At 35.5% G+C, this 25,855-nt stretch overlaps 1 protein-coding gene across 1 annotated transcript in view; it reads left to right on the top strand.

Annotated features, from left to right (window-relative positions):
- The window catches only part of dscamb (Down syndrome cell adhesion molecule b), a 203,557-nt gene that overhangs the window by 155,817 nt on the left and 21,885 nt on the right, over positions 1–25,855 (top strand). Inside the window, exons 12-19 of the mRNA XM_051864046.1 lie at positions 9,242–9,438; positions 11,856–11,952; positions 12,103–12,231; positions 14,284–14,451; positions 14,583–14,653; positions 18,709–18,949; positions 21,315–21,461; positions 23,983–24,138. Coding sequence (XP_051720006.1) covers positions 9,242–9,438; positions 11,856–11,952; positions 12,103–12,231; positions 14,284–14,451; positions 14,583–14,653; positions 18,709–18,949; positions 21,315–21,461; positions 23,983–24,138 — 1,206 coding nt within the window. The remainder of the gene's footprint in view (positions 1–9,241; positions 9,439–11,855; positions 11,953–12,102; positions 12,232–14,283; positions 14,452–14,582; positions 14,654–18,708; positions 18,950–21,314; positions 21,462–23,982; positions 24,139–25,855) is intronic.

The raw sequence follows: 25,855 nt of genomic DNA, 5'->3' as shown, positions 1-25,855 counted from the left end.
CGCATCCAGAAACACACAAATAGAATGTCATCTTTAAAAAGACGCAAGCTCTATTTGTGTAAGCTCTTTTAGGGACTTTACTCTTTTAGAGTGCTGAAGCACGCAGGGGAACGGCCGCCGCAACACAGACAGGGATTGTGTGCAGCCTGTCGTGTGCTCTTTCTCTCTTTGAAGGCGCTCACTCTTACCAGCCGTAAAAACGGCTTTCAGCGCTCGAAGCGCACCGTACCGGCCGTGAGAACAGCCTTCTGACGCTGTCAAAACAGCTATTTGCTCTATAACGGCAAACGAAACAAAAAACAGAAAATAAAGAGAGGACTTCGACCCCGCTGCTGTGCTGTTCGCCCGCACTCGAAAAAAAAAAAAGAGAAGTTCAACCAAAAAGCTTGACTCGTCTTCTAGCAGACACTTGCTTGCAGAGAACAGGAACAACACCGTTCGGCTCCGAAGCGAAAAGCTGAAGATGCAACGCACCTGCTGCTCGTTATATACCCGCGCTGCGAGGCGAGCAGCTGATGCATATGATTGCATGCCAATGTGCATTGGCTCGTTGTAGTTACACTCGAAGTAGATTGGCCTCTCTAGCGAGATTCCTATTCGTCGGTCTGTCCGACGTACGTCGAACGTGACCGACTGAATGGGAACTGTATTATCACTTTATTTCATGTTGTGTAATGTTTGTCATTAGGAAACGAGCTTAAAATTTCAACCCTGTTACCGTATATTTTTAAAGGTTATTGAAAAGCAGATGTTTGTAGAAATATCAGCATTATACAGAGCACCTAAAGGGACATGGTAATGAAAAAAATTGATAAAATGTATATTGTACATTGATGCGTTAAAGGGATAGTTCACCCAAAAATGAAAATTTGATGTTTATCTGCTTACCCCAGGGCATCCAAGATGTAGGTGACTTTGTTTCTTCAGTAGAACACAAATGATGATTTTTAACTCCAACCGTTGCAGTCTGTCAGTCGTATAATGCATGTCAATGGGAACTCCATCTATAAGAGTAAAAAAAAAACATGCACAGACAAATCCAAATTAAACCCTGCGGCTCATGACGACACATTGATGTCCTAAGACACGAAACGATCGGTTTGTGCGAGAAACCGAACAATATGTGTATCATTTTTTTACCTCTAATACACCACTATGTCCAACTGCCTTGAGCATCCGGTGTGTGAGGTCTGAATACGTTCTGACAACGGAAGTGATCTCTCGCACTCATTGAAGTATGAAATGTAATTATGGTGGTAGAAAAAATATGAGAAATTATATTTCAATGACTTTGCGTTCTCGCATATGTTATGCGTTGTTTCTTGCAAAAGTTGTTTGCAAGCGAACGCAAAGTTTCTTAGGGGAACGCAAATGTTTTTTGTGAGTTTCTCAAGGGAATGCAAATTTTTTGTGAACAAACGCAAAAATTTTTATATATATTTTTTCCTCCCATCTCATATTTTTTCCACCACCATAATTACATTTCCATTTGCATTTCCAGACACCGTGCGCATAGTCTATTAAATCGAGTTCTCTTTCATGTCTTCTTGCGTTGGAATGGACAAATTCACACAAAATTATGTCAAAATGCCCAAGTATCCTTGTGAAACATAGTCGGTTATGTGAACAGTTGAGAAAGAATACACGTGTGTAACAGTGTGTCGGATACGTGCATCTCTTAAAGTGACAGCAACCTAATAAACCTACAGCTGTCTTTGTCCTCAATGTTAATCTAACATCAAAGGACAAAGAGAAAATCACTCTGCTATTGACTGAATAACTTCTGAATAACACCATGTTCTACTGTTTTAAGTACAGGAATGCATCAAGCCCATTACCATCATAATTCCCCCTTAAACCAGTAAATCACAGCATTAAACTACTGAATCACAGAATTTTGTCGACAGAAGGGGAACTACACAATACCTAGTATCTAGTAAGAGTAAGGCCACATTCACACAGCAGCAGAATGCAGTTGTCAGTCCTGTATTTAAATCCTTAATACAGTTATTGTTTACACAAAATTCAGTTATTTACAGAACTAACGGACCTCACACCCGTAAATTTTCAGGAATGACAACGGCATTCTCTGAAAACCCACGCTGGACAACTAGTCTGTCACTAGTTAGGAAAATGTTTATAAAAATCGGCATTAAATTCTATGCAAACACCTTGAGTAACTGTTAAACTCTCAACCCCATTACCTTAAAGGTGTAGCTTTTTACAATTTTACAAAACATTTATAATTTTGAAGAAGCATTTTTGAAGATATTTACTGTTACATTTTCAAAACAGAATGGCTATGAAAAAAAAAGTGTTGTTTGTGAAAAGATAACATCTACACACACATGTTGTGAATATCAGCCTCTCTTCTGTGCTCCCTGTGGCTTTCCCAGGTTTGTTTAATAATAGTTAGGTGCTGTTCTATGGCTGCTGAAATGAATAAAGGGAGATTCTGTTTGATGTGCAGTTATAGCTGCCATCAGCGCTCCCCCCTCTCTCTTTATTACAGGAGCCTGTAATATTGCTGGATATTAAAAATATACATCAACTAAGCTGTTATGGGAATACCATTTAGAGCCCCTCTTGCCTGAAGCCCCTCGGCTGCTGACTGCAAGACTTTAAATGAGATTATACACACTCTTTTGGAGGTGTACTAAGGAGAATTTCCAAGAACTGAGGACTCGCCATATTGTGATAAGTTTATTTTTTTATTTATTTTTACATTGAATTCAGTATCAATGTCTTCTGCCACGTCATATGAAATGCACTGGTGAAAAAAAAGCAGTCAGAGTCCTTAAGTAAATATGCTGTTAATTTTCTCTATAGAGAAATAATATATAAACTTTATACTTATATGCTTTAGTAGAAGCACACTTAATTTCATTAAAATTTATATTTTATTACAAATATTTAAAAAAACATGTTTAATAGTGGAATTCCTGATGAAGGACTGCACTACCCATGGAAACACAACTCAGCAGTGACAGACCACTCTCATTAAGTTGCGGACAAAAATATATATGTGGCCATGGTTCCATTGTTTTAGTTGTTTAGAATTCATTTCCCACAACTTATTATTTATTATATTGCATGCACTATTTAGTAAAACGAGGGAACAAATTATGTGCACGATTTACTTAAAATGAGACCAGCTAGTAAAACATGCTGATGTATTAGTAAGACGTGGGAGTGTTTTCCGCACATGTCATGTGTGCCGCTTCGTAAATATTGAACAGGCTTTTCTTTATCATTTCTATTTTTTTTTTTTTTTTTTTTTCTTTTGTAATTCATCTTGGAGCTGGTTGGTTTGTTTCAAGTCCTATAACTCTTTACTGAGCAATTGTTTTAAATTTCTATAGAAAAGTGAATGGGAAAAAGGTTGTCTGTAGTAGGGGTGTAAGAAAATATCAATACACATGAATATCGCGATATTATGTTTGGCGATACTGTATCGATTCTCAAAAACACTGTATCGATATTTATTTATTTACTTACTTACATCCAGGATTCGTGGCTTTGTGTTCGGTTTAAACCACAGACTGTATAAAACCTAACCGCTAGATGTCAGCGTTATCTCAGAACTTAAACTGATGCGTAGCAAGAGAAGCGCAAGGTGCATCGCTAGCGTTAGCATTAGCAAACCCAGCTCACAAGACGATAGAATTATTCCGCTCCCGCGGTATACAATGCTGAAGTGTGTGGAGTCATTTTGACTTCAACTATAAAGAACCCACTAAAGAGATCGACAAGAGTCAGTTGTTTGCAAAATAGACCATGTTAAAATCCAAAACTCAGGAAACGCATTGAATCTGAGAGCTCACTTAATATCCCGATGCCATCCGCGCTGCTGAGAGAGGCGTTCGACAGAATATGTAGTATGTACTGCATGTTTTCCTCTCAGTAACAAAATAAACACACAACAAAAATGACAGCGGTGACAGCATAAAGAAATCTTCTGATCATAGCGACGTGGATATGTTTGCACCAGCTCTGTTCAGCACTTCACTGAAGGCACGTTTATTTAAATAGCACTTTATACATTAGACTGCTTTAAAGCAAGAAGCTTTACAGTATTAAATATAAAACAGATATTCAGTCATGAAATGGACTATGCACTAGTTGTTAAATAGTTTAGAAATTAAAAACTGCTATACTGTGAACCTTTAAAACATACACCTAAAGAATCCTGCAGTCACTACTGTTTTCCCTTAGATTGCACAAAATAGTGATTAGTGATATAAATGCAAATTATACTGTATTGATTAAATAAAAAAAGTTGTTTGGAAGGTTTTATGTATATGATGGTGTGTTCTTTATGACAGTTTTTTCTGAAATTACATTCTTTTTCTAAAAAAAACAACAAATATCGCAATATATCGCCTTTCTTACAGTATCGCAATATATCACAATATATCATATTGTAACCCCTGTATCGTGATACGTATCGTATCGCCAGATTCTTGGCAATACATAGCCTTGGTCTGTAGGTAAAATACAAAAATTTCTTTCCCATATCTTCTGGATCTTGCTTCAGTGCAGGTCTCAGAATCGCATCAGATCTTCAGAGAAAAGCACCCTCCGCTAAAGAGCAATAACATTTAGAGAAGGCGGAGGGATATTTTCATTTTTTAATGTGTCGTACTTAACTTTCATAGTTGTCATGCAAAATAAATCAGATCTCTCGTATGGTGCTGCTGCGCGGAGCTTGTGAGTGAATAAGAGATGAGAGTTAAACATTCACAGGCCTGACTCTGACACTCTCCATCATGTCAACTTCCGCCACTTCACACCGCACTAAACCCCACCAGCATATGCCTCACAGAGCCCGAGAGACTTCATGTGTGTCTGTCTGTCCTTGAACAGCTAATGTTTGGGGTGGGCCATATGTCCAAAATCACATATCACAGTATGAGTACTTATTACATTTAACAGGACATCAGAACATTTTTGTTGCAAATGCAACCATATATATATATATATAAAGTCAGACAGCGTGCGAATAGCATGTCTTCTTGCCCTCGAACAGACAAATTCACACAAAATTATGTCAAAATGCCCAAATAGGCAAGTATCCTTGTGAAACGTAGTCAGTTATGTGAACAGTTGAGAAAGAAAACGTGTGTAACAGTATGTCGGATACATGCAGCTCTTAAAGTGACAGCAACCTAATAAACCTACAGCTGTCTTTGTCCTCAATGTTAATCTAACAACAAAAGACAAAGAGAAAATCACTCTATTGACTGAATAACTTTTGCAACTTTAATAATGATTAGTCTAGATTCATACTAATCATTTCTAGATTTTAGACTATGCAGTGTTATTTTACATTTAATTTATTCAATTTCTGTACCTGAAAATTGTGATGTTTCACTAGTATCTAAAAATTTCAACCACTGGCCCAACCAAAAAAAAAAAAAAAAAATCCTGGAGCAGCTCTAAAAATTCAGTGTGCTCTTAAATTAAAGATAAAATATGAGCAATAATATGAACAGTGAAAGTAACAGTGTAATACATTTTAACAGGCATAATTAGATGTGAAAATAACTGAAGGAAATATCTTTTTACTAAGCCAACTAATTTGATCCATATTCTTTTGGAATGCAATGGAAATACAGGCATCGGTACTCAGTATCAGCAGGTACTAAAAATGAAAGTATCAGTATCGGACTTGTTCTGGAAAAAGTACTATCAGTGCATCCCTACTGGTCACAGACACAAAGATGTATCTTTAATTTTAATGATTGTTTACTAAAACCCCCACCGTCATCATGTTTTCAGCCATTTCAAGTTTGATTTTGACATGACATAAAGTGGTGATATCTAAGTGGCTGAGTTGTTTACTTACGTTTTAATCAGTCTTCCCATTAACACCATCATTGTCTTCATTTGGCCGCTTCGAGAACGGGCACGAAATCAAGAGGCGGGATTTATTGCACAAATCAATTATATCTAGTCATAACTGATCATATCCAATCATAGCGCGATGGAAGCTTTGCCTCCTCTCACGTGTCTTTCTTCCATTCATTTTCAATTACCCCCTTCAAACCCACCGCATGTTTTAGGGGGTCTGTTTAAAGTCAAAGGGTTCAGAGGAGGCAAGCCTCCCATTGTAACTTTACCAGCGGGTGTCGCTGTCGGACAGTGTTACTTTATAAAAACTAGTGACTTTTACACTTTTTAGTGTCACATTTTGTAATATTTGTGTTGTTTTATTTTTGTAATGTCGATTATTTTCTCAACCACTGCCTCCCTTGCCTCTGCCCCTGATGATATATATATATATATATATATATATATATTTCATTTTTATTTTGTATGGCCTCCTTTGGCCTTGGTAACAGTTTGCATTCTTGCTGGCATAGTTTTTATGTACTTTCCCACAGTCTCTGTTGGTATTGACTTCCAAAGAGTTTCTAGTTGTTCCCTTTTGATGAAACTTTTGTGCGAGCTATCTTTGAATCCATTAAATCCCAACAATAATCATATTTTAGCATTAGAAACACTACTGTGACTAAAGAGCTTACACACACTGGTGTGGATTAACCATTACAGAAACACAAAAAATGATTCTGATAATCACCAGTACTGTTAGTTTAAGGCAGCTGTGGCACAAACCTTACATTGGGTGGTGGATTTGGTAAGTTTTACTCACTGTATTGCTGAGGCAAAACAAGCAAAAGGATCTATATGAATAATCGAAGTGTGCTCATCTTTTAATCATAGCCATGCCTGCCAGGAGAGAGAGAGAGAGAGAGAGAGAGAGACAGATCCCTCACACTGCTCCAGGGTAACAAGGTTTCAGACAGAGGCGGTGAGACAGGCCTGAGAATGGTCTCGTGGCTCTTTTCATGTCTGTGCTTGCAATGTGAACTCCTCACCAGTGAACAGCTCAGCTTGCTTTCAGCTCATTTACTTCATATGGGGTGATCCGATTGCTGCCCGATGGAAAATAAAACTACATTTGTAGAAAGACACTTGGAGCAGTGCTAATGGTCAATTTAATGTACCAAGACTTTAAATGATGAATTTAGACCAACTTAGGGTAACACTTCACTTTAGGGTCCAATTCTCACTATTAACTAGTTGCTTATTAGCATGCATATTACTAAGATATTGGCTTTTTATTAGTACTTACAAAGCATTTTTCAAAGCATGCCTTTTTCTGTATGACTATATTTTACCCACACCCAATACCTAAACTTAATAACTACTTTACTAACTATTATTAAGCAGTAATTAGGAGTTTATTGAGACAAAAGTCATAGTTAATAGTGAGAATTGGACCCTAATCTAAAGTGTGACCCAACTTAGTTGGTTATTACGGGTCCGGACATTTATTTTAAGAGTGTGTGATCCAGATCTACATGTTTGTAATTTGTTCTGCTGTGACCCATATCAGATATGAACGTGTTTTGTTGTTGATGAAGCAGGTGGCCATGTAATATAACCTTTGTGCAGTATCACAACAACCTCACGAGGCCAGTCAGTTGCCTGTGCTTAAGTTCTTCTGTTTTACATATGAGATGTGCTGATCATTTATTCAAAGACCAGTTTCCAAAAGGCCATTTTGGGTGAATTTTACAAAGCGTGTTAAGAGCATGTCCAAGTCACATTTCAGCCCAAACACACAAACAACATATTTTTGTAATTATCATTATTTTCAATAATATTTTTTTTCATTATTGTAATACAGTCCATATTTAAAAAATAAATATTTTTAAATATGGACTGTACTACAATTTCAGTTTAACATTGAACATAAACAACGTACATGAATTTAAAGGGGTCCTTGATTATGATTTGACTTTTTTAACTTTAGTTAGTGTGTAATGTTGCTGTTTGAATATAAACAACATCTACAAAGTTACGACGCTCAAAGTTCAATGCAAAGGGAGATGTTTTCTTTTACAGAAATAGTTTTTTAAGGACTACAACAAATGGCTGGTAGGGACTACAACATGCTTCTTCCTGGGTTGGTGACATCACAAACCCCAAAATTTACATAAACCCAGCCCCCGAGAACACTCAACAAAGGGGGTGAGGCCATGTTGGGCTGCTTTAGAGAAGAGGAAGAGTTGTTGTAGTAGAGTGTTGTTGCCATGCCGTCATTTTACACCGGACTGCTTCACAAACGAGGTTCAATTCAATGCTGGATTTGCACAAAAGATTAACATGACGGCACATGCTAGTCGATGAGTTGAATCAACTCCACAGTAACTACATAAATTTATCCACTAACTATTCAGAAACGTCCAGTTTCATTCTAAAAGTTGTAACTTCTTCCTGAGTCTCTCCATCAGTGTCTGACTCCGGTTTGATCAATGTAAGGCTGAACACCGTTACTGACAATCCTCATTTTGGCTGCGTGAGATTCTCCAGCTTTGTTGTTGTTGAGCAACCGAAACGCGAGCTGTTAAAGCTCCGCCCTCTTCTGGAAAGTGGGCTGGCAGCAGCAGCTCATTTGCATTTAAAGGGACACACACAAAAACGGCGTGTTTTTGCTCCCACCCAAATAGGGGCAAATTTGACAAGCTATAATAAATGATCTGTGGGGTATTTTGAGCTAAAACTTCACAGACACATTTTGAAGACTTATATTACATCTTGTGAAAGGGGCATAATAGGACCCCTTTGAGAATATTATAGTATAGTATTTGTTATGTCCCTTTTTGCTTTAATAACTTTGAACAGGCTTGGAGTCCACAAGTTTGTGTTAAACATGATGATCCATTTTATTCCAATATCATTTGAATATGTTTCAAAGAGCATCTTTTGTGCTTTAATGGAAGCACAAATCATTTTATACCAAGGATTTTGCATGCTTAATGTCACATGTTTGCTAGAAATAGTGACTTAGACATAAAGTAGATTTTGCAAGTATTTCATTTTCATTTTCCATCATAACTTTTCTTTCTTTTAAATTGTTTAAAATCTGTATATAATTTTCACATTATGGTAATGAAATTTATTTATTTATTTATAATGCAGTGAGAATTGAGAAATCCTTATTGTTTTAAAAATGTTTTATTTTCTTAACCAAAAAATAATTCAGCTAAAATATGAGCCCTTCATGTTCTTGACAAGATTTGTGCAATTTACAATAATTGTGAAAGTACATGTTTTATGATGAATATATATTTTTGAGCTGACCATGTGAAAGTAAGTGCTACGACAGTGTCGTCGCTGATGTTGAATATCATTTCATGTATAATGTCGCTCTGTTTCTCTTCCTCTTCAGTTCCCGCTATGATCACATCTTACCCCAACACCACACGAGCGGAACAGGGTCACATGACTGAGATGAGCTGCACTGCTCACGGTGAAAAGCCCATCAAGGTTCGCTGGGAGAAGGAATCTCATATCATCAACCCAGACATGAGCCGCTATGTGGTTACTGTGAAGGAAGTGGCCGATGAGGTCATATCCACCCTGCAGGTGAGCAGAGTTCCATCTAAACTGAGAATGCAATCATACGCCTCATTTCCAAGAGACATATTCAGGTTTGCCCTAGACTCGCTGTCAGTGAACGACATCATTTCCTGTCAGAAAACATCTGGAGTTTTCACAAATACTCACAAAATATTTGTCCTTATTTTCAACATGGAACTGCGCTTGCAGCTCATTTATCCTTCTAATGTGACTAATTTCCAAGCTATATTCAATAAGGGCAAGACATGAATTTATCCATCGGTGACCGATTGGATGGTAAGAAAATGTCACAATGTTGGAAATTTCCACTTACTACATGCTATGCTTTAAATTATGTATACTTTATAATATATTTTTTTTATTATTATTTATTTTTTATTTTTTTACTAAAAGTATGTGAAACATGAAGTATGCAGTATGCAACAATAATCAATTTAAATCTAAGTTTGCAGCATAATCTATTTGGGTTTTTTATTATTAATATTACAATTATCCCATATGACAAAAAATATATATTAAATAAATATAATTCAAAATATACAAAAATGGCCAAAAATATATTTGCTAAAATATTTTTAAATATATATATATATAAATATATATCAATTCTCCATGTATTTCAATCCAAGAAAATACGTTTGACACAATACACGTCACATTTGAAGAAAAACCTTATTTATTGTCCATAACACATATGAACATTAACACTAATTTTAATAAACAGCAGCAAGAAACATACTTTGCAATGTTTCAAAAATTAATTACAATATATTTAAAAAATAAACATTATTAAATTATTATAAATCTAGTTTTAATCTCTAGTATGCTATTCCATCACAGTTACACTTAGCCTACACTTAGTGAGACATTTTTTTTCTTGCCCCTGAAATACATTTTGAAATATATTTTGGTATATGAAGACTGAAACTAAATATATTTTGAATTTCAAATATATATTTCATTGAGCTTCACTGTTGCAACATATATTAACCATATATGTGACCCTGGACCACCAGTCATAAGTCGCACGGGTATATTTGTAGCAATAGCCAACAATACATTGTATGGGTCAAAATTATTGATTTTTCTTTTATGCCAAAAATCATTAGAGTATTAAGTAAAGATCATGTTCCATGAAGATATTTTGTAAATTCCCTCCTGTAAATGTATCAAAAATGTATTTTTGTGAGTGGATATGCATTGCTAAGGACTTCATTTAGACAACTTTAAAGGTGATTTTCTCAATATTTTGATTCAGATTCCAGATTTTCAAATAGTTGTATCTCGACCAAATATTGTCCTATCCTAACAAACCATACATCAATGGAAGGCCCTTATGACTGGTTTTGTGGTCCAGGGTCACATATATGCTAATATATTTTGGCCATAATTTTTTTTTTTTTTTTTTTTTTTTTTTTTGCTGTATGGGATTACCAGTCAAATAATGAGTCAAAAAAGTGATATTATATCCAGGTTGATATTACCAGAAGTGGAAGGTTGTGTAAGGCACATTGCATTATGGGATCTAGTACCTAGCACAATATGCTCTGTTACATACTGCATATTTTGGCAAAGGCAATAAATGTTTTTGGTTTCTATGCCCACAGAAAATCTTTGTACTGTTCACCTGTTGGTATAGTTCAAGGAAAAAAAAAAACAATTTGAAACAATGTTCACATTTAGAAATTGCTAGTGAATTTCTCAAATAATTACAAAGAAATGGCAAATAACACATTGAATTAAACATACATTTTGAAGTAGAAAAACATACAGTGGTCAGACCACCACAGTATTCATAATTTTAAGTTTTTTCCATGATTCTGCAAACGTTTGAATAAAATGAAAGCCCTTACTACATAAAAAGGAGTAAAAAAAACACTAATATTTTTGGCCTGGATACAAAAACCAATCTTATCATGATCAGAATCCTTAAAGTCATCTGTGCTGATGGTTAATTATTTCAAAATGGCTATATATTTTGAAGATCACACAATAATAAATCAATCAATCAACCAATCCTTTAGGAGGACCTTATATAAAAAAAGAAATGACCCTGGAAGACAGATTTACCTTGTATTATAAAGAGGTTCTGCAGACATTTAAAGGAGCACTTGACGGTTCCAGTAAGTATTATTGTATATGTTTGCAGATCTGTTCAATTGTTTTATTTAACATTGCACAAAATATTACTCAGAAATCATGCTGAAGTGATCAGAAAGGCTGTGCACTGGAGGCATTTGTACACTGCATAACTGTAATCCTTCAAATGTAATAATTCAAAAGACCATACCTGACATAATAATGAATATCTATCCCACCGATCTCTATGAAATGGTTTTGAAACATAAAGACTGGAATGTGAAATCAAACAGCAAAACTTCTCCTATCCATTTACCAAAAGTCTTAATTTTGTGTCTTCACAGATCTTACATACTGTCAGAGAAGATTCTGGCTTTTTCTCCTGCATTGCTATTAACTCTTATGGTGAAGATAAAGGAATCATTCAGCTGATAGTACAAGGTAAGGTTTCTGCTTTGTTGTTGTTGTTGTCTCCATTTTAACTTAATTTCAATATTAAATAATATTCTATTATTCTAAATTATATAATAGTTTTAAGACCAACCAAGTATGTTATTTATTGTCCTTCTCTCTTCCAACATTTCTCCAAAGATCGTCCTGATCCTCCTGAGGTTGAGATCAGAGAGGTCAAGGACCGAACCATCGCACTTCGCTGGACAATGGGCTTTGATGGCAACAGCCCTATTACAGGATATGACATCAACTATAAAAACAAATCTGGTAAGAGATTTTTTGTCTCAAGTATTATTTGTATTGTACTGCCAATGGCCAGTGACTTAAGAAAATTTACCAGCCAAAACTATTTTTACCAGCCACGAAACAAAAGCAGGCGATTACGACACCAGTATTTTAGATACTAGTGAAAATTCACAATCCACTATTCCAATTTTCGAAACCACGACTAAAACTACTAGCTTAACTAATATACTTTTAATAGCCAACATTTTTACAGACAAGTAAACAGTCAGTAATAAAATAAGAACAAATAATCAAATTACAAGGAATAGCACAAATAAATATAATAGAACAAAGATACAAATGAACTAATCAGTGCTTTTTAAGGCAGGTCTAACAATAGTTTTCAGGTACAGAAATTTAATGAAGTAGTCTAATCAAATAAATAACACTGCATAGTCTTCATATCCTTTTAAAAGTTCAAGAGCAGTGAGTGATTTTTTTTTTCCTTTGCTGTTTGGTAACATTGAAAACACAGATAGCAGCAGGATTATTAGGATCCTGTCACTTTAAGAGTGTGAGAAGCACACATCCGAAGCGCTCACAACTGCGCAGTCTCAGACAGCTTGCAAATAATAAAATTAATTCTCTTTCATGTCTCCTTGTGCCTAAACGGACAAATTCACTCAAATTTATCTCAAAATGCCCCTCTTTGCGAGTATCCAGGTAAACAGTTGGTTATGGCTTAAAGGGATAGTTCACCCAAAAATGAAAATTCTGTCATCATTTGCTCCCCCTCAAGTTGTTCCAAACCTGTATGAATTTCTTTGTTCTTTTGAACACAAAGGAAGATATTTTGAAGAATGTGGGAAACTGAACAGTTCTGGGGCACCATTGACTTCCATAGTATTTATTTTTCCTACTATGGAAGTCAATGGTGCCCCAAAGCGGCCTGGTTACAAACTTTCTTCAAAATATCTTCCTTTGTGTTCAACAGAACAAAGAAATTCATACAGGTTTGGAACAACTTGAGGGTGAGTAAATGATGACAGAATTTTCATTTTTGGGTGAACTGTCCCTTTAAGTAAGCAGTAAATAACGAACGCATGTGTATCATTATTGAATCCGTGCGTTAGCCTTAAAGTGAGAGCAGCCTAATATTCCTGCTGCTGACTGTGTTTTAATGTTAATCAAACTACAAAAGACAAAGAGAAAATCACTCCCTACTCTTCACTGAATAATGAGCATAACAAGCATTTTTTTGTAACTTTAATAAGGATTAACCTTTATTTAATTTCTATTCTGAAGATTATATATTTTACATTTGATTTCTGTACCTGAAAAACCTGAAAAGCACTGTTTATTTCATTTGTATCTTTGTTCTAGTGAATTTATTTATTTGTGCTATTGCTAGTAGTTTAATTATTTGTTCTTTTTTTATTAATTACAGTTTACTGGTCTTTAATAATCTTTGAAATTCATATTAGTTAGTAGTTTTAGCTGTGGGATCGAAAATGGAATCGAGAATTGTTAAATTTCACTGGTATTTTATTCATTTATTACTTTTTTTGTGGTGGGGCCAGTGAAAATTGAATCATTTAATTCAATGAATCGAATCAAAAGTCGAGAATCGAATGGAATCTCATAGACTCAAGCATTTGCCTATTTAAATCCCTTTTTTTTATTTTCTTTTCTTTTTTTTCTTTTTTGGCCGGGAAGTAAGTGTTGCTAGAATGTGATATTGACCAATCAGCATCTTAGACTGGAACAGTCTGTTTTATAAAAAAGTCTTTTAATAAAATGGATAGACTGAGTTATTAAATTTGACTGGATGAGTAATATTCACATTGGCTGAATTCTGTGTGCCAATCATTCATAGAATAATCTATAAATAGCCTACAGTTAGGCTAATGAACTAATTACTTAAGAAATATACACATGGAAGAATTGCTAATTGTGATTGTCATTATGAATAAACAGAATTATTTTTTTGATTGTCTTACTACACCCTTTAAGCTGTGGTGAAATGACTGTACCCTGGCCTCTTGTGGTTTACTGCATTATCACACACTCTGTATTTCTCTGCACTCCTTGAAGCTTCATGGGCCTCATCTCAGATGACCAAAGACGTCTCCCCTCAGCTGAATCAGGCCACCATCATTGAACTCCACCCTGCTTCCACCTACAACATCCGCATGTTTGCCAAAAACCAGATCGGAGAAAGCCGACCAAGCAATGAGCTGACCATCACCACAGATGAAGCCCGTGAGTATTCCTACAACTGAACATGATGTGAGCCTTTGTGAGCTTTTCTGTTGTGCATTGTGTTATCTGTGCCGCCACCTAGTGGCTCAGTCCATTATTTTCTCTGTCTGACCTGCATGTGATCAATCCAGCACCTGATGGCGCTCCTCAAGACGTGCAGCTGGAAGCAATCTCATCCCAAAGCATCAAAGTCACGTGGAAGGTACTACTGAGGAACTACTCACCCATGGCAGAAAATGAATCTGCATGCTATCCCTCATGAATAGTGTGCAAAATTAGAATTTGTGCTGGCTAGTGGCTACATCATAGTACATTTTAGAGGAATAATTTGTGTTCAAGCTCTATTGAAAGTAGTGACATAATAGTGATTATCAGAGAAAATAGTTTTGACTCGTCCCTCCCCAGCAAACATTTGGACGTTTAACGACTGTTGAAAAGACGTCCTTCCAACACGTCCCATCATGGTTGAAAAATAGTTCCAAAATGAAATTTGAAGCGATGTCTTAGACATTATCTTATTAATTAATTAACTAATTAATTATGTATTGAACTACACATAGCTAAAAGTCAAAGTAACAATTATACATGCAACCCCAGAGAATTGTAGACATGTACAAACTTATCTGAATGCATTTTTAGGAAATGTTCTGTGATATTTTTACAGATTTATGCCATCATACCGGGACTATTTTTGGCCAGGGACATGATGTTGCTATCAATGACCAATGTTTGCTGGGTCATTTCTGTGAATAAACATAATATTAACAACAACACATTTACAGTGGAGGTAAATCAGACCAGCATTCTGAAGGGTCTAAAAGCAAAAATGTGAAGGTCATATTTTGTTAAAACATGTGAGTTCTTCAATAAAAAAAAAAGTATTATTTCATCTGTTACATTGAATAAACAATCCTTTTAGAGGTGTGACTACATTTCAGGTGGATAAACGTATGGTTGTGTGTTACCAAAGTAATTCAGTTGTGAGTTTTTGTTTTGTTTTGTTTTAACGGAGACCCTAATGCCTGCTACAGACTGCGATTTTGGCAATCCCATAAGATCATTACAAATCACACTGTACGACATGGATCTAATAATCGTGGGTACGACATGTATGTAAACTGTACAACGATGATATACTGACAAATGTCGAGAGCACATCAATGTAATATACAAGCGCAAATCTCTCCGCTTGCACGCGGATTTCCTTTGCTCTTGCACAAAACTAGACGCACGCTCTCAAATATACAGTGCTCTCTTATGAACTGCCTCTCCTCTCGCTCAGATATTGCGTGTACACACTCAAACTGTGTCTTGCGTGCTCAAACTGCGCCCGTTGCGCTCGCAAATCTTTCTGTGATCTTGCAGAAATTAATTTGCTTCTGGATTAAACGCTGTCAAAAGTTATCAACCAATCAGAAGAGACGCCTGATCCATGAAAGAGCTACGTGGAATCTTATTGGCTGAGAGTGAACTGCGCCTGGAATTCTTTCGACAAAGATGGATATTTAATTTCTTTACAATTTAATAATATTAATCAAATGTAACCTAGTCTAACTGCATCACATTACAGGTCAAACCCCAATTTATCTAAACAAACAAACAAAAAAAGTTTCTTAAAGTTACTGTGGTCGTAAGTTTTGTGTACTTGTGTTGAAATTTATATAAAAAATAGGTAACATTTTAAAATAAGGTTTTTATTTGTTAACATTAGTTAATGTATTATCTAACATGAACTAACAATGAGCAATACATTACTGTAATTATGAGTCTTTGTTAACGTTAGTTAAAAAAAAAATACAGCTGTTGGTTGTTTACTTCACACTACATTTACTAATGTTAACAAATACAACTTTTGATTTTAATAATGTATATCAGATCATCATTCTCTAAATACTTAAAATGTGGAGATCAAATATACCACCAATAGTGAATTTCTATTGAGGTCTGGTAAAACTTGACATACAAAAATACTTCGGCTATAAGCTCATATGTATGCACGATTAATCAAAAGAATGCAATCTTATTCCTAAATGACAACAATTCGGCTATGTTATTAAACCTTTGAAATTACGGTTAATATTTAAACCTGCTTTTGCATTGCCGCTGAAAGCAGTGGTCAAGTTGTAAGTTTTAAACAGCTTCACAAAGTTTTCAACAACACACTATTGCTACTTCTGTGTTGCAAACATTAAATAATAACGCAAGTATTGCAATAACAATTTATAATCCTAATATACACTGATTTCAGCAATCAAAATGAGTAAATGACCTTTGAAACTAATGTTATTACACTGTTCTGCCAGTAGGTGGTGACCAGTGACTGTTAAAATGTATTTGATGTATCAGAATCATTCATTCAAGAGATTCGTTCAAAAACACTGGACGAAACATGTCTTCATTAATTTCAAACGATTTTGTAATGAATTCATTTAAATTAATACATATTTTTTTAATAGGCTAATTTATAACATTTTACACATTTCTAAATAGACTCATTTATAACATTAAATTAGTTGTTTAATCTTTTGTTTTAAATTAATGTTTAACTTAATGTTTTGGTCCATGATATTGGCTAATATGATGGTTTTGGATAAATCGATTAGACCTGTAATGTGATGCAGTTAGACAAACAAGCTTATTAATATAGAAACCATCCTTTTCTAAGATATGACCTAAATTTTGATTAATATTATTAAATATTATTAAATTGTAAAGAAATTAAATATCCATCTTTGTCGAAAGAATTCTATGTGCAGTTCACTCTCAGCCAATAAGATTCCACGTAGCATTTTCATGGACCAGTCGTCTCTTCTGATTGGTTGATAACTTTTTGACAGCGTTCAATCCAGAAGCAAATTAATTTCTTCAAGAGCACGGAGAGATTTGCGAGCGTGCAGGACACAGTTTGAGCGTGCACACGCAATATCTAAGCGAGAGGAGAGGCAGTTCATAAGAGAGCACTATATTTGAGCATGCACGTCCAGTTTTGTGTGAGAGCAAAGGAAATCCGTGTGCAAGTGGAGAGATTTGCGCTCGCGCATTACATTGATGTGCTCTCGCGTCACAATAATGTGCTCTCGACATTTGTCAGTAAAATAACGCCATACATTGACACCTACTGAATTGGCTGCGACGCAAGTTAGTATAGAAGAATAAAACATCATCAGTATGCACTAGTGGTAAACAAATAGAACAAGATGAATCACACTTTGGCAGTTGTGGTTTTTATGTAAGCTGAAAAAAAGAGGAGGAAGCGAAAGAGGAGAATATGGATGCGGTCATGTCCAGTGTTGGGGTAACGCTTTACAAGTAACGCGAGTTAGGTAATCAGATTACTTTTTTCAAGTAACTAGTAAAGTAACAGCTTTTGGTGTGAAAATTTGCCAAAAATCGAACTTTTTTGTTGGTATTAAAAACAAACAAGCAAGCCCAGCCCAGATGAGAAAAAGTCACGCAAAAGTAATGCAACGCATTGCTTTTCATAAAAAGTAACTTTCCCCAACACTGGTCATGGCTAGGGAAAAGAGGCCAATTTGGCATGCCAATTTTGCATATAGAGCTTGAGGTAAGTAATAGTTTTAAGTTTTAGTGCCATGTCGCGTTGATCAATACGCCATTTCATGTTACATTTTTATTGGCTAGTCAGTAGACGTAGGTCGTAGCAGCAAACACACTGTGAGATGATCATGCTAAATTTCTGACACTGTCAGAAAATGATCACAGGACCACTGTTTAGGAGCCACAACCACAGAAATCGCCATGATTGGTCATCTTTTGTCTGGGACAGCCCAAAATCATACAGTGTGTACTGGGCATAAGGCAGGGGTGTCCAAACACTGTCCTGGAGGGCCACTGTCCTGCAGAGTTTAGCTCCTACTTGCCTCAACACACCTGCCTGGAAGTTTCTAGTATGCCTAGTAAGAGCTTGATTAGCTGTTCAGGTGTGTTTAATTGGGGTTGGAGCTGAAGTCTGCAGGACAGTGAGCAGGACTAGGAACATGGGCCAGTTGCACCAGTTGGATGTTAAAAAGTTGGGTGTAAGCTCTACGCTGGACTTAGCACACACAGTGAACACTCACCCAGAGCAACCCCGCCATACAGTTTGTACATAACGGCCATACAGTTTGTACATACTGAAAATGACATACTTTCCCATCACCAGAGAAATACTTAGTTTTGCGAATTGTAATGTAGCCATATTTTGCAGAGAAACTGCCTTTCTGATATTACAATATCTATTCTATTGTATCTTTCCAGCCCCCCCTCAAACATTTGCAGAATGGTTTGATCCGAAGCTACCAAGTGTGTTATCGGGAGTTTGGGACAGGGGGCAGCCCCCAGTACAACACCATCAATGTTGACACCACGGGGGACATCGAAACCCTCACTCTGGATAACCTGAAGAAGTACACACAGTATGAGGTGCGGGTGCAAGCGGCCAATCGGGCAGGAATGGGTCCCACCTCAGAGGAAATCACCATCACCACGCTAGAGGATGGTTAGACACTTTGTGATTATCGCCTTTGTTGCATTTTATGGAAGCTTGGTTTCGCCACGGAATAATAATAAATAAAAAGACAATTGCGACTTTTTATCTCACAATTCTAACATTATTTCTCACAATTCTGACTTTTTTTCTCATAATTGCATAATAAAAAGTCGCAATTGCGAGTTATAAAATCAGAATTGCGGGATATAAACTTTTTTTCCCCGATATACTCACAGCAAAGTTCTTTTTTAAAATTTTATTCTGACTTCTTTTCTCAGAATTGTGAGATATAAATTTGAAAAAAAAAGCAAAAAAAAAAAAAAAAAGCAAATAATTATTTTATTCAGCAAGGATGCATTAAATTGATCAAAAGTGACAGTAGCCATTCATAATGTTACAAAAGATTTCTATTTCAGTTGTGAGTTATAAAGTCCAATTCTGAGGAGAAAAAAGACAGACTTTTTCTCAGAATTGTGAGTTTATATCTCACAATTCTGACTTTATAACTCACGCAATTCTGATAAAAAGTCGCAATTACCTTTTTTATTTTTCATTCAGTGGCGGAAACAAGCTTCCATAGCATTTGCATACTTTCTGTTGTGGTGAAAAAAATCCTGTAGACTTGCATTGAAGATTAATTCATTTATGTTATTATTTATAAAATTTATTTCAACAAAATCGCAGAATGAACTGGTGGTGTAACATCATTTTGAGCAAAATCAGGCCAAAGTGAAGTTCATTTGGAATTTGTTTGTAGAGTTTGCAACAGCTTGCCAATGTGAACATTCTGGAAAAGTTTGCACCGGCTGGAAAACACCTTTGAACTACCAGTGGTCTGTGGTGATTACAGAAGAAATGAACCAAGAAGATATCCACATCAAAGAAGACGGAGCCCCAGAGCCACACCTAAATATTAATAATCACCATGGACCATCAGAATTATCGTAAATACGAGTTTCCTAGTTAGAAAAATGGACATGAACGCAAGTGGGTACGCATTGCAGAATCAAATAATGTCCAGCTCCACCTCTCTGGATGTCTAATGGGGGATAGAGTTCACTCTAAAAAATGCTGGGTTAAAAAACAACCCAAGTTGGGTTGAAAATGGAGAAATCCAGCAATTACGTTGTTTTAACCCAGTGGTTGGGTTAAATGTTTTCCCAAACTGCTGGGTAGTTTTATTTAACTCAACTATTGTTTAAAAATGACTGTTTTGCTCGCTTAAAATGAACCCAAAATAGGTTGGAAATTAACATTCATTAATATGTTTAATAAATGAACATTTATTAATAAGCGTAATGAATAATAATTAAACAATAAAAATGTGTTAACTTATTAATAAATGTTCACCTTTTGATTATTATTGTTGCTTCTAGTAATTATGAGTCAGATTTTTAATTTCCAACCTATTCCAGCCATATAGTAATTTTGGTAACACTTTATTTTAGGGTCTTTTAACTAGTTGCTTATTAGCATGCATATTACTTGAATATTGACTAATAATATTTATTAGTACTTAAAATGCACATATTAATGCCTTATTCTGCATGACCTTGTTCTACATTCTTAATCTTACCCAATACCTAAACTTAACAACTACCTTACTAACTATTAATAAGCAGTAAATTAGGAGTTTATTTAGGGAAAAGTTGTAGTTAATAGTGAATACATGTTCCCTATACTAAAGTGTTACCATAAAACTGCCAGGCACGTTGGGTCAAATATTTAACCCAACCACTGGGTTTGTCCATTTTCAACCCAACTTGGGTTGTTTTGCTCTGCATTTGCTCTGCAGTGAGCAGCCTCTCTCTCAAGTCGTATTTACCGCTGGGATAATTGTGATATCCAAGGTCCCGAGTTGGGTGGGAAATAAACTGTAAACATGGCGGAGGGGAGGTTAAAGTAGTGAATATTTACATGAATGAATAATCATTTTATAGCATATTGTATGTCTTATACAAAGCGCAAATAGCCTGTATTTGACCAAAATGCCATAATCATCAGCAAGCTGACTAGATAGATAGCTGTGTGAATGTTTATATGTTTGTCAATGAATGGGACACTAAATATCATTTTGGTTTTAATAAGATTTTCCCATTAAACAGGCAAGAATAAACCGGGTGTCCTCCATGATTCCTGTTCTTTCCGACAACAAAGCACTTGAATGTGACGAGCTCGTAGTTACGACTTCAGAAGTGGGAAGTTGGAAATTTCCGATAGCACATGAAATCAGCATACGGTGTTTACTTGCCAGAGCGAACTTTTCAAAAAGCCTGCTTTTGTTGGAAATGACATCACACCAGTTTGTTCTTCGCACCTTTTGATTTAAGCATATCGGGGCTTTAACACTGTCTGTTCTGTTTACCCACCACAGTGCCCAGTCGCCCACCGGAGAACGTTGTGACCACAGCCACCACCCCCGAGACCATCTCCCTGTCCTGGTCTGCTCTGCCCAAAGAAGCCCTGAACGGCATGCTCCTTGGATATCGTGTCATCTACTGGGCCAATCTACCTGATGGAGGTCAGGCAGATGTTCATATACTTATGCATAAATATGTAGCTCACAGATTCTTCAGGTGTTTTCTTAGATGAAGGGAGTTTTTTAGTTTTTATTGTTTTAGGTTGCAGAGGTTTCAGTTCCAGAGTGTGTCGGCCAACTGGAGGATGATCCTTCAGATATCATTCTAATATGATGATTTGGTGCTCAAGAAACATTATTATCAACAATGAAAACAATTTGGGGTAAGATTTAAAAAAAAAAAAGGCAAATAATTATTTTATTTCAGCAAGGATGAATTAAATTGATTGAAAGTGACATTATAATGTTACAAAAGATTTCTATTTCTAATAACAGCTGCTGTTTTAGACTTTCTATTCATCAAAGAATCCTGAAAAAAAAAATGTTTCCACAAAAAATATGAAGCTGTTTTCAACATTGATAATAAAAACAACCATTATTAATTTAGCACCAATAATAATTGAGCAGCAAATCATCATATTAGAATGATTTCTGAAGGATCATGTGACACTGAAGACTGGAGTAATGATGATGAAAATTCAGCTTTGATCACAGGAATACATTACATTTTAAAATATATTGAAAACATTTCTTTTAAATGTAATAATATTTCACAATATTACTGTTTTTGTTTTTTGTTTTTGTTTTTTGATAATATTACAAGTTATTACCATAATCATAAACACTGTTTTGGTAGTTTTACCTTTTGCTGCACTTTGTTATTCTTCTAGTCATTTAACTATAGCGGCTAATGAATCTAAAGTCTCGCACATTCACAGAAAATAGCTTATTTCTGCATCGTTGATTCTCTTTTTTTTATGACTTAATGAAAATTAATATAGTGAAACATATGGGACACACAATTTCAGTTCAATTGCATTTATACCTCAGACCACCAGAGGGCATGGTGTCTCTGTTGTTTTGGGGACAGAAAGTGAAGGAACAGAGGGCAGACGATAGAAACACAAGTGGGACATATACTTAATGGACAGATTAAATACATTTAGATTTACAATCTGCTTTTACAATCTGATTTACAAAGGTAGAAAGCCATTTACTGGATGAATGTTTTGTACCGGTCCCAAGAATGTGGCTATATGCATAAACCATACCACTCATATTGTTTATGTAGTGTGTACTGCATACTATGAACAGTACACAAATTCACTGTATACATGAAATATCTGGATGACCAATGAGCTCAGCAAAATAAAATTAAACAAACATTAAAATGAGCTAAAACAACTAAAAATCAAGAGATTTCTTTTTTGAATTCATCCCCTCAACATTGTTTTCTTTGAGTAACCAGTTTTCCCACTGTCTTGTAAAACCTGTACGTATATATGAGCAAAGTGTAAAAAGTTTCTAGACCTTGAAAATTCATGTAAATGAATAAAATCTAACAGAAAATCTAAATTAAACACAATTTTTATAATGAATATTAGTTATTCTGAACCGTGATTTTACAGGGTAGAAATTTAGTAAAATATATCCTTATCCTTAATCCATATCCAGTAAATCAAGATTGACTGAAAAAGTCACATAAATTCATTGGTTAAAAAGAGTGGAAATCCTGAAATTTAATTTACAATCGAACCTAGGAGTATCAAGCCTTCAAATATTGTTGTGGAAAATAATCTCAAGAGTCAAAAAGGTTGAGAACCACTTGCCAAAATGTCTAGTATACAGCAAATCACACCACATGGGACAGTATTCATTATTTGATCAGACTCCAGCCGGATCACAACGGTTCCTCAGACAGTTCCTTAGAAGGAAGCTTTTTTTTTTTTTTTAGATAAAATTTAGATCAAATCTAGCTTAAATTTTAAGTTTTAGTTTCAGAAAATGCCACCTTCTTCACACATACGCAATCTTTTGAAACCGTGATGAATGTCGGTATCAGAGCAGCAGAAAGAGCAGTGGTCGTTTTCCAGGCTGTACTGCAGAGCCATTAATAATTGAACTACAATAAGATATTGATACACAGAATCAAGGGTAAAAATCAAAAGGGATGTTGGCACACGCAGCAGTCTGTAAATGTGCAGTATATTGTAGCATTATACAGGACACAGTGACCTATGACTATGAAAAAATGCAATTAATAAATGTATAACATTTTCAGATAACCCTGACATGATATATGGCACATGCCAAAATATAGATTTTTTTTTTTTTTTTTTGCGTAAAATGGTTTTACTGAATGAATTTAGCATTGTGGGGTTCTTTCTTTCTCTGCTATGACTTAATTCCTCTTATATTGTGGCCTTGGAAGGTCTTGGTAAGTGTGAGCACAGTTTGAGACACTGTTGAGGTATTTGAAACTCTAAAAGAGACACAAGTGAAATTATGAGTGGTTCCTCAGGGGGGAAACATTGAGAAGCAGGTCATCTACTATAAGCATACACCTGTAAGTCTCAATTTGCTCTCCATTTAATTGCATTTCATTCTAGGAAAAACAATTAAATGTCAGTTGTGATCCCCTCCCCCCCCCCACATCAGTTAACAGTTTGTGTGTGTGTTGCAGAGCTGGGAGAGATCAGGAACATCACAACCACCAAGCCTTCACTAGAGTTGGAACGGCTGGAGAAATACACCAACTACAGTATCCAGGTTCTGGCCTTCACTCGAGCCGGAGATGGAGTCCGTAGCGAGCAGATATACACGCGCACCAAAGAGGACGGTGAGACTCCCTCCAATTGCACATGCTTGCATTCTTTTACATAGGTTATGTGTGCCTTTTTTATTAAGTTAAAAATACTTCCCTGTTTCAGTTTAATCTACAGAAACAATAGAAAAGGCGATGTCCCTCTAGCCAGTTTTCACTTAATTTAACAGCTTCAAGTCCCTGCCGACAACATTCGCCAGATTTGAGAGGATTGTTCAGTCACTGATCCAAACGCAAAGCACATGTTGCAAATGGCAGTTGTTATCCGTGGTGATTCTATACCCATCAAAGGGGTTTTCTGCAGTTTTAATACACTTAAACAACACCTTTTTTTTTTCTCACTTAAGTTGCGAATGGACATGTGCTTTCTACGACATATCCTGGTAAAACAAATTCACATCCCACTTTAAATTCACTGCATAAAAATCACATACTATTTCATTCTATTATAGTTATCTACTGTGTGCTCTTGCTCTTATTTTGGCGATCAGTGACTGGGAAATGTCAAAGGCAGTAGTTTAGCTTGTCACCACTCTTCCATTCTTGATTGAAAAGTGAAACAGAACTGAGATTTCTATGGAAGCTTGTTTTCTCCAATAAATAAAAAAATAAAAAATTCTGACTTTTCTTCTTGCAATTGCGAGTTTTTATCATGCAATTCTGCTTTTATATCTCAGGATTCTGACTTTTTTTCTCAGAATTGTGAGATTGCAAGTTGCACAGTTGCAAGATATAAAGTCAGAATTGCATGATATAAACTGGCAATTGCATCTAATAAAGTCTGAATTGTGAGAAACTCACAATTGCGAGTTATAAAGTCAGAATTGCGATATAAACTCACAGTTGCGAGTTATAAAATCAGAATTGTGAGAAACTCACAATTGCGAGTTATAAAGTCAGAATTGCATGATATAAACTCACAATTGCGAGTTATAAAGTCAGAATTGTGAGAAATAAACGCACAATTGCGAGTTATAAAGTCAGAATTGTGAGAAACTCACAATTGCGAGTTATAAAGTCAGAATTGCATGATATAAACTCGCAATTGCGTCTAATAAAGTCAGAATTGTGAGATATAAATTGACAATTGCAAGTTATAAAGTCAGAATTGCGATATAAACTCACAATTGCGAGTTATAAAGTCAGAATTGCGATATAAACTCACAATTGCGAGTTATAAAGTCAGAATTGCGAGATATAAATTGACAATTGCGAGTTATAAAGTCAGAATTGCGATATAAACTCACAGTTGCGAGTTATAAAGTCAGAATTGCGATATAAACTCACAATTGCGAGTTATAAAGTCAGAATTGCGATATAAACTCACAGTTGCGAGTTATAAAGTCAGAATTGCGATATAAACTCACAATTGCGAGTTATAAAGTCAGAATTGCAAGATATAAATTGACAATTGCGAGTTATAAAGTCAGAATTGCAATATAAACTCACAATTGCGAGTTATAAAGTCAGAATTGCAAGATATAAATTGACAATTGCGAGTTATAAAGTCAGAATTGCAATATAAACTCACAATTGCGAGTTATAAAGTCAGAATTGAGATATAAACTCACAATTGCGAGTTATAAAGTCAGAATTGTGAGAAATAAACTCACAATTCCAAGTTATAAAGTCAGAATTGCATGATATAAACTCACAATTGTGAGTTATAAAGTCAGAATTGCATGATATAAACTCAAAATTGCGCCTTATAAAGTCAGAATTGCGAGATATA

Source organism: Ctenopharyngodon idella, chromosome 15 (genome assembly GCF_019924925.1).
Source record: "Ctenopharyngodon idella isolate HZGC_01 chromosome 15, HZGC01, whole genome shotgun sequence".
Lineage (NCBI taxonomy): Eukaryota > Metazoa > Chordata > Actinopteri > Cypriniformes > Xenocyprididae > Ctenopharyngodon > Ctenopharyngodon idella.
Note: the sequence above shows the minus strand (reverse complement) of the source record. Positions and strands in the feature narration are given on the sequence as shown.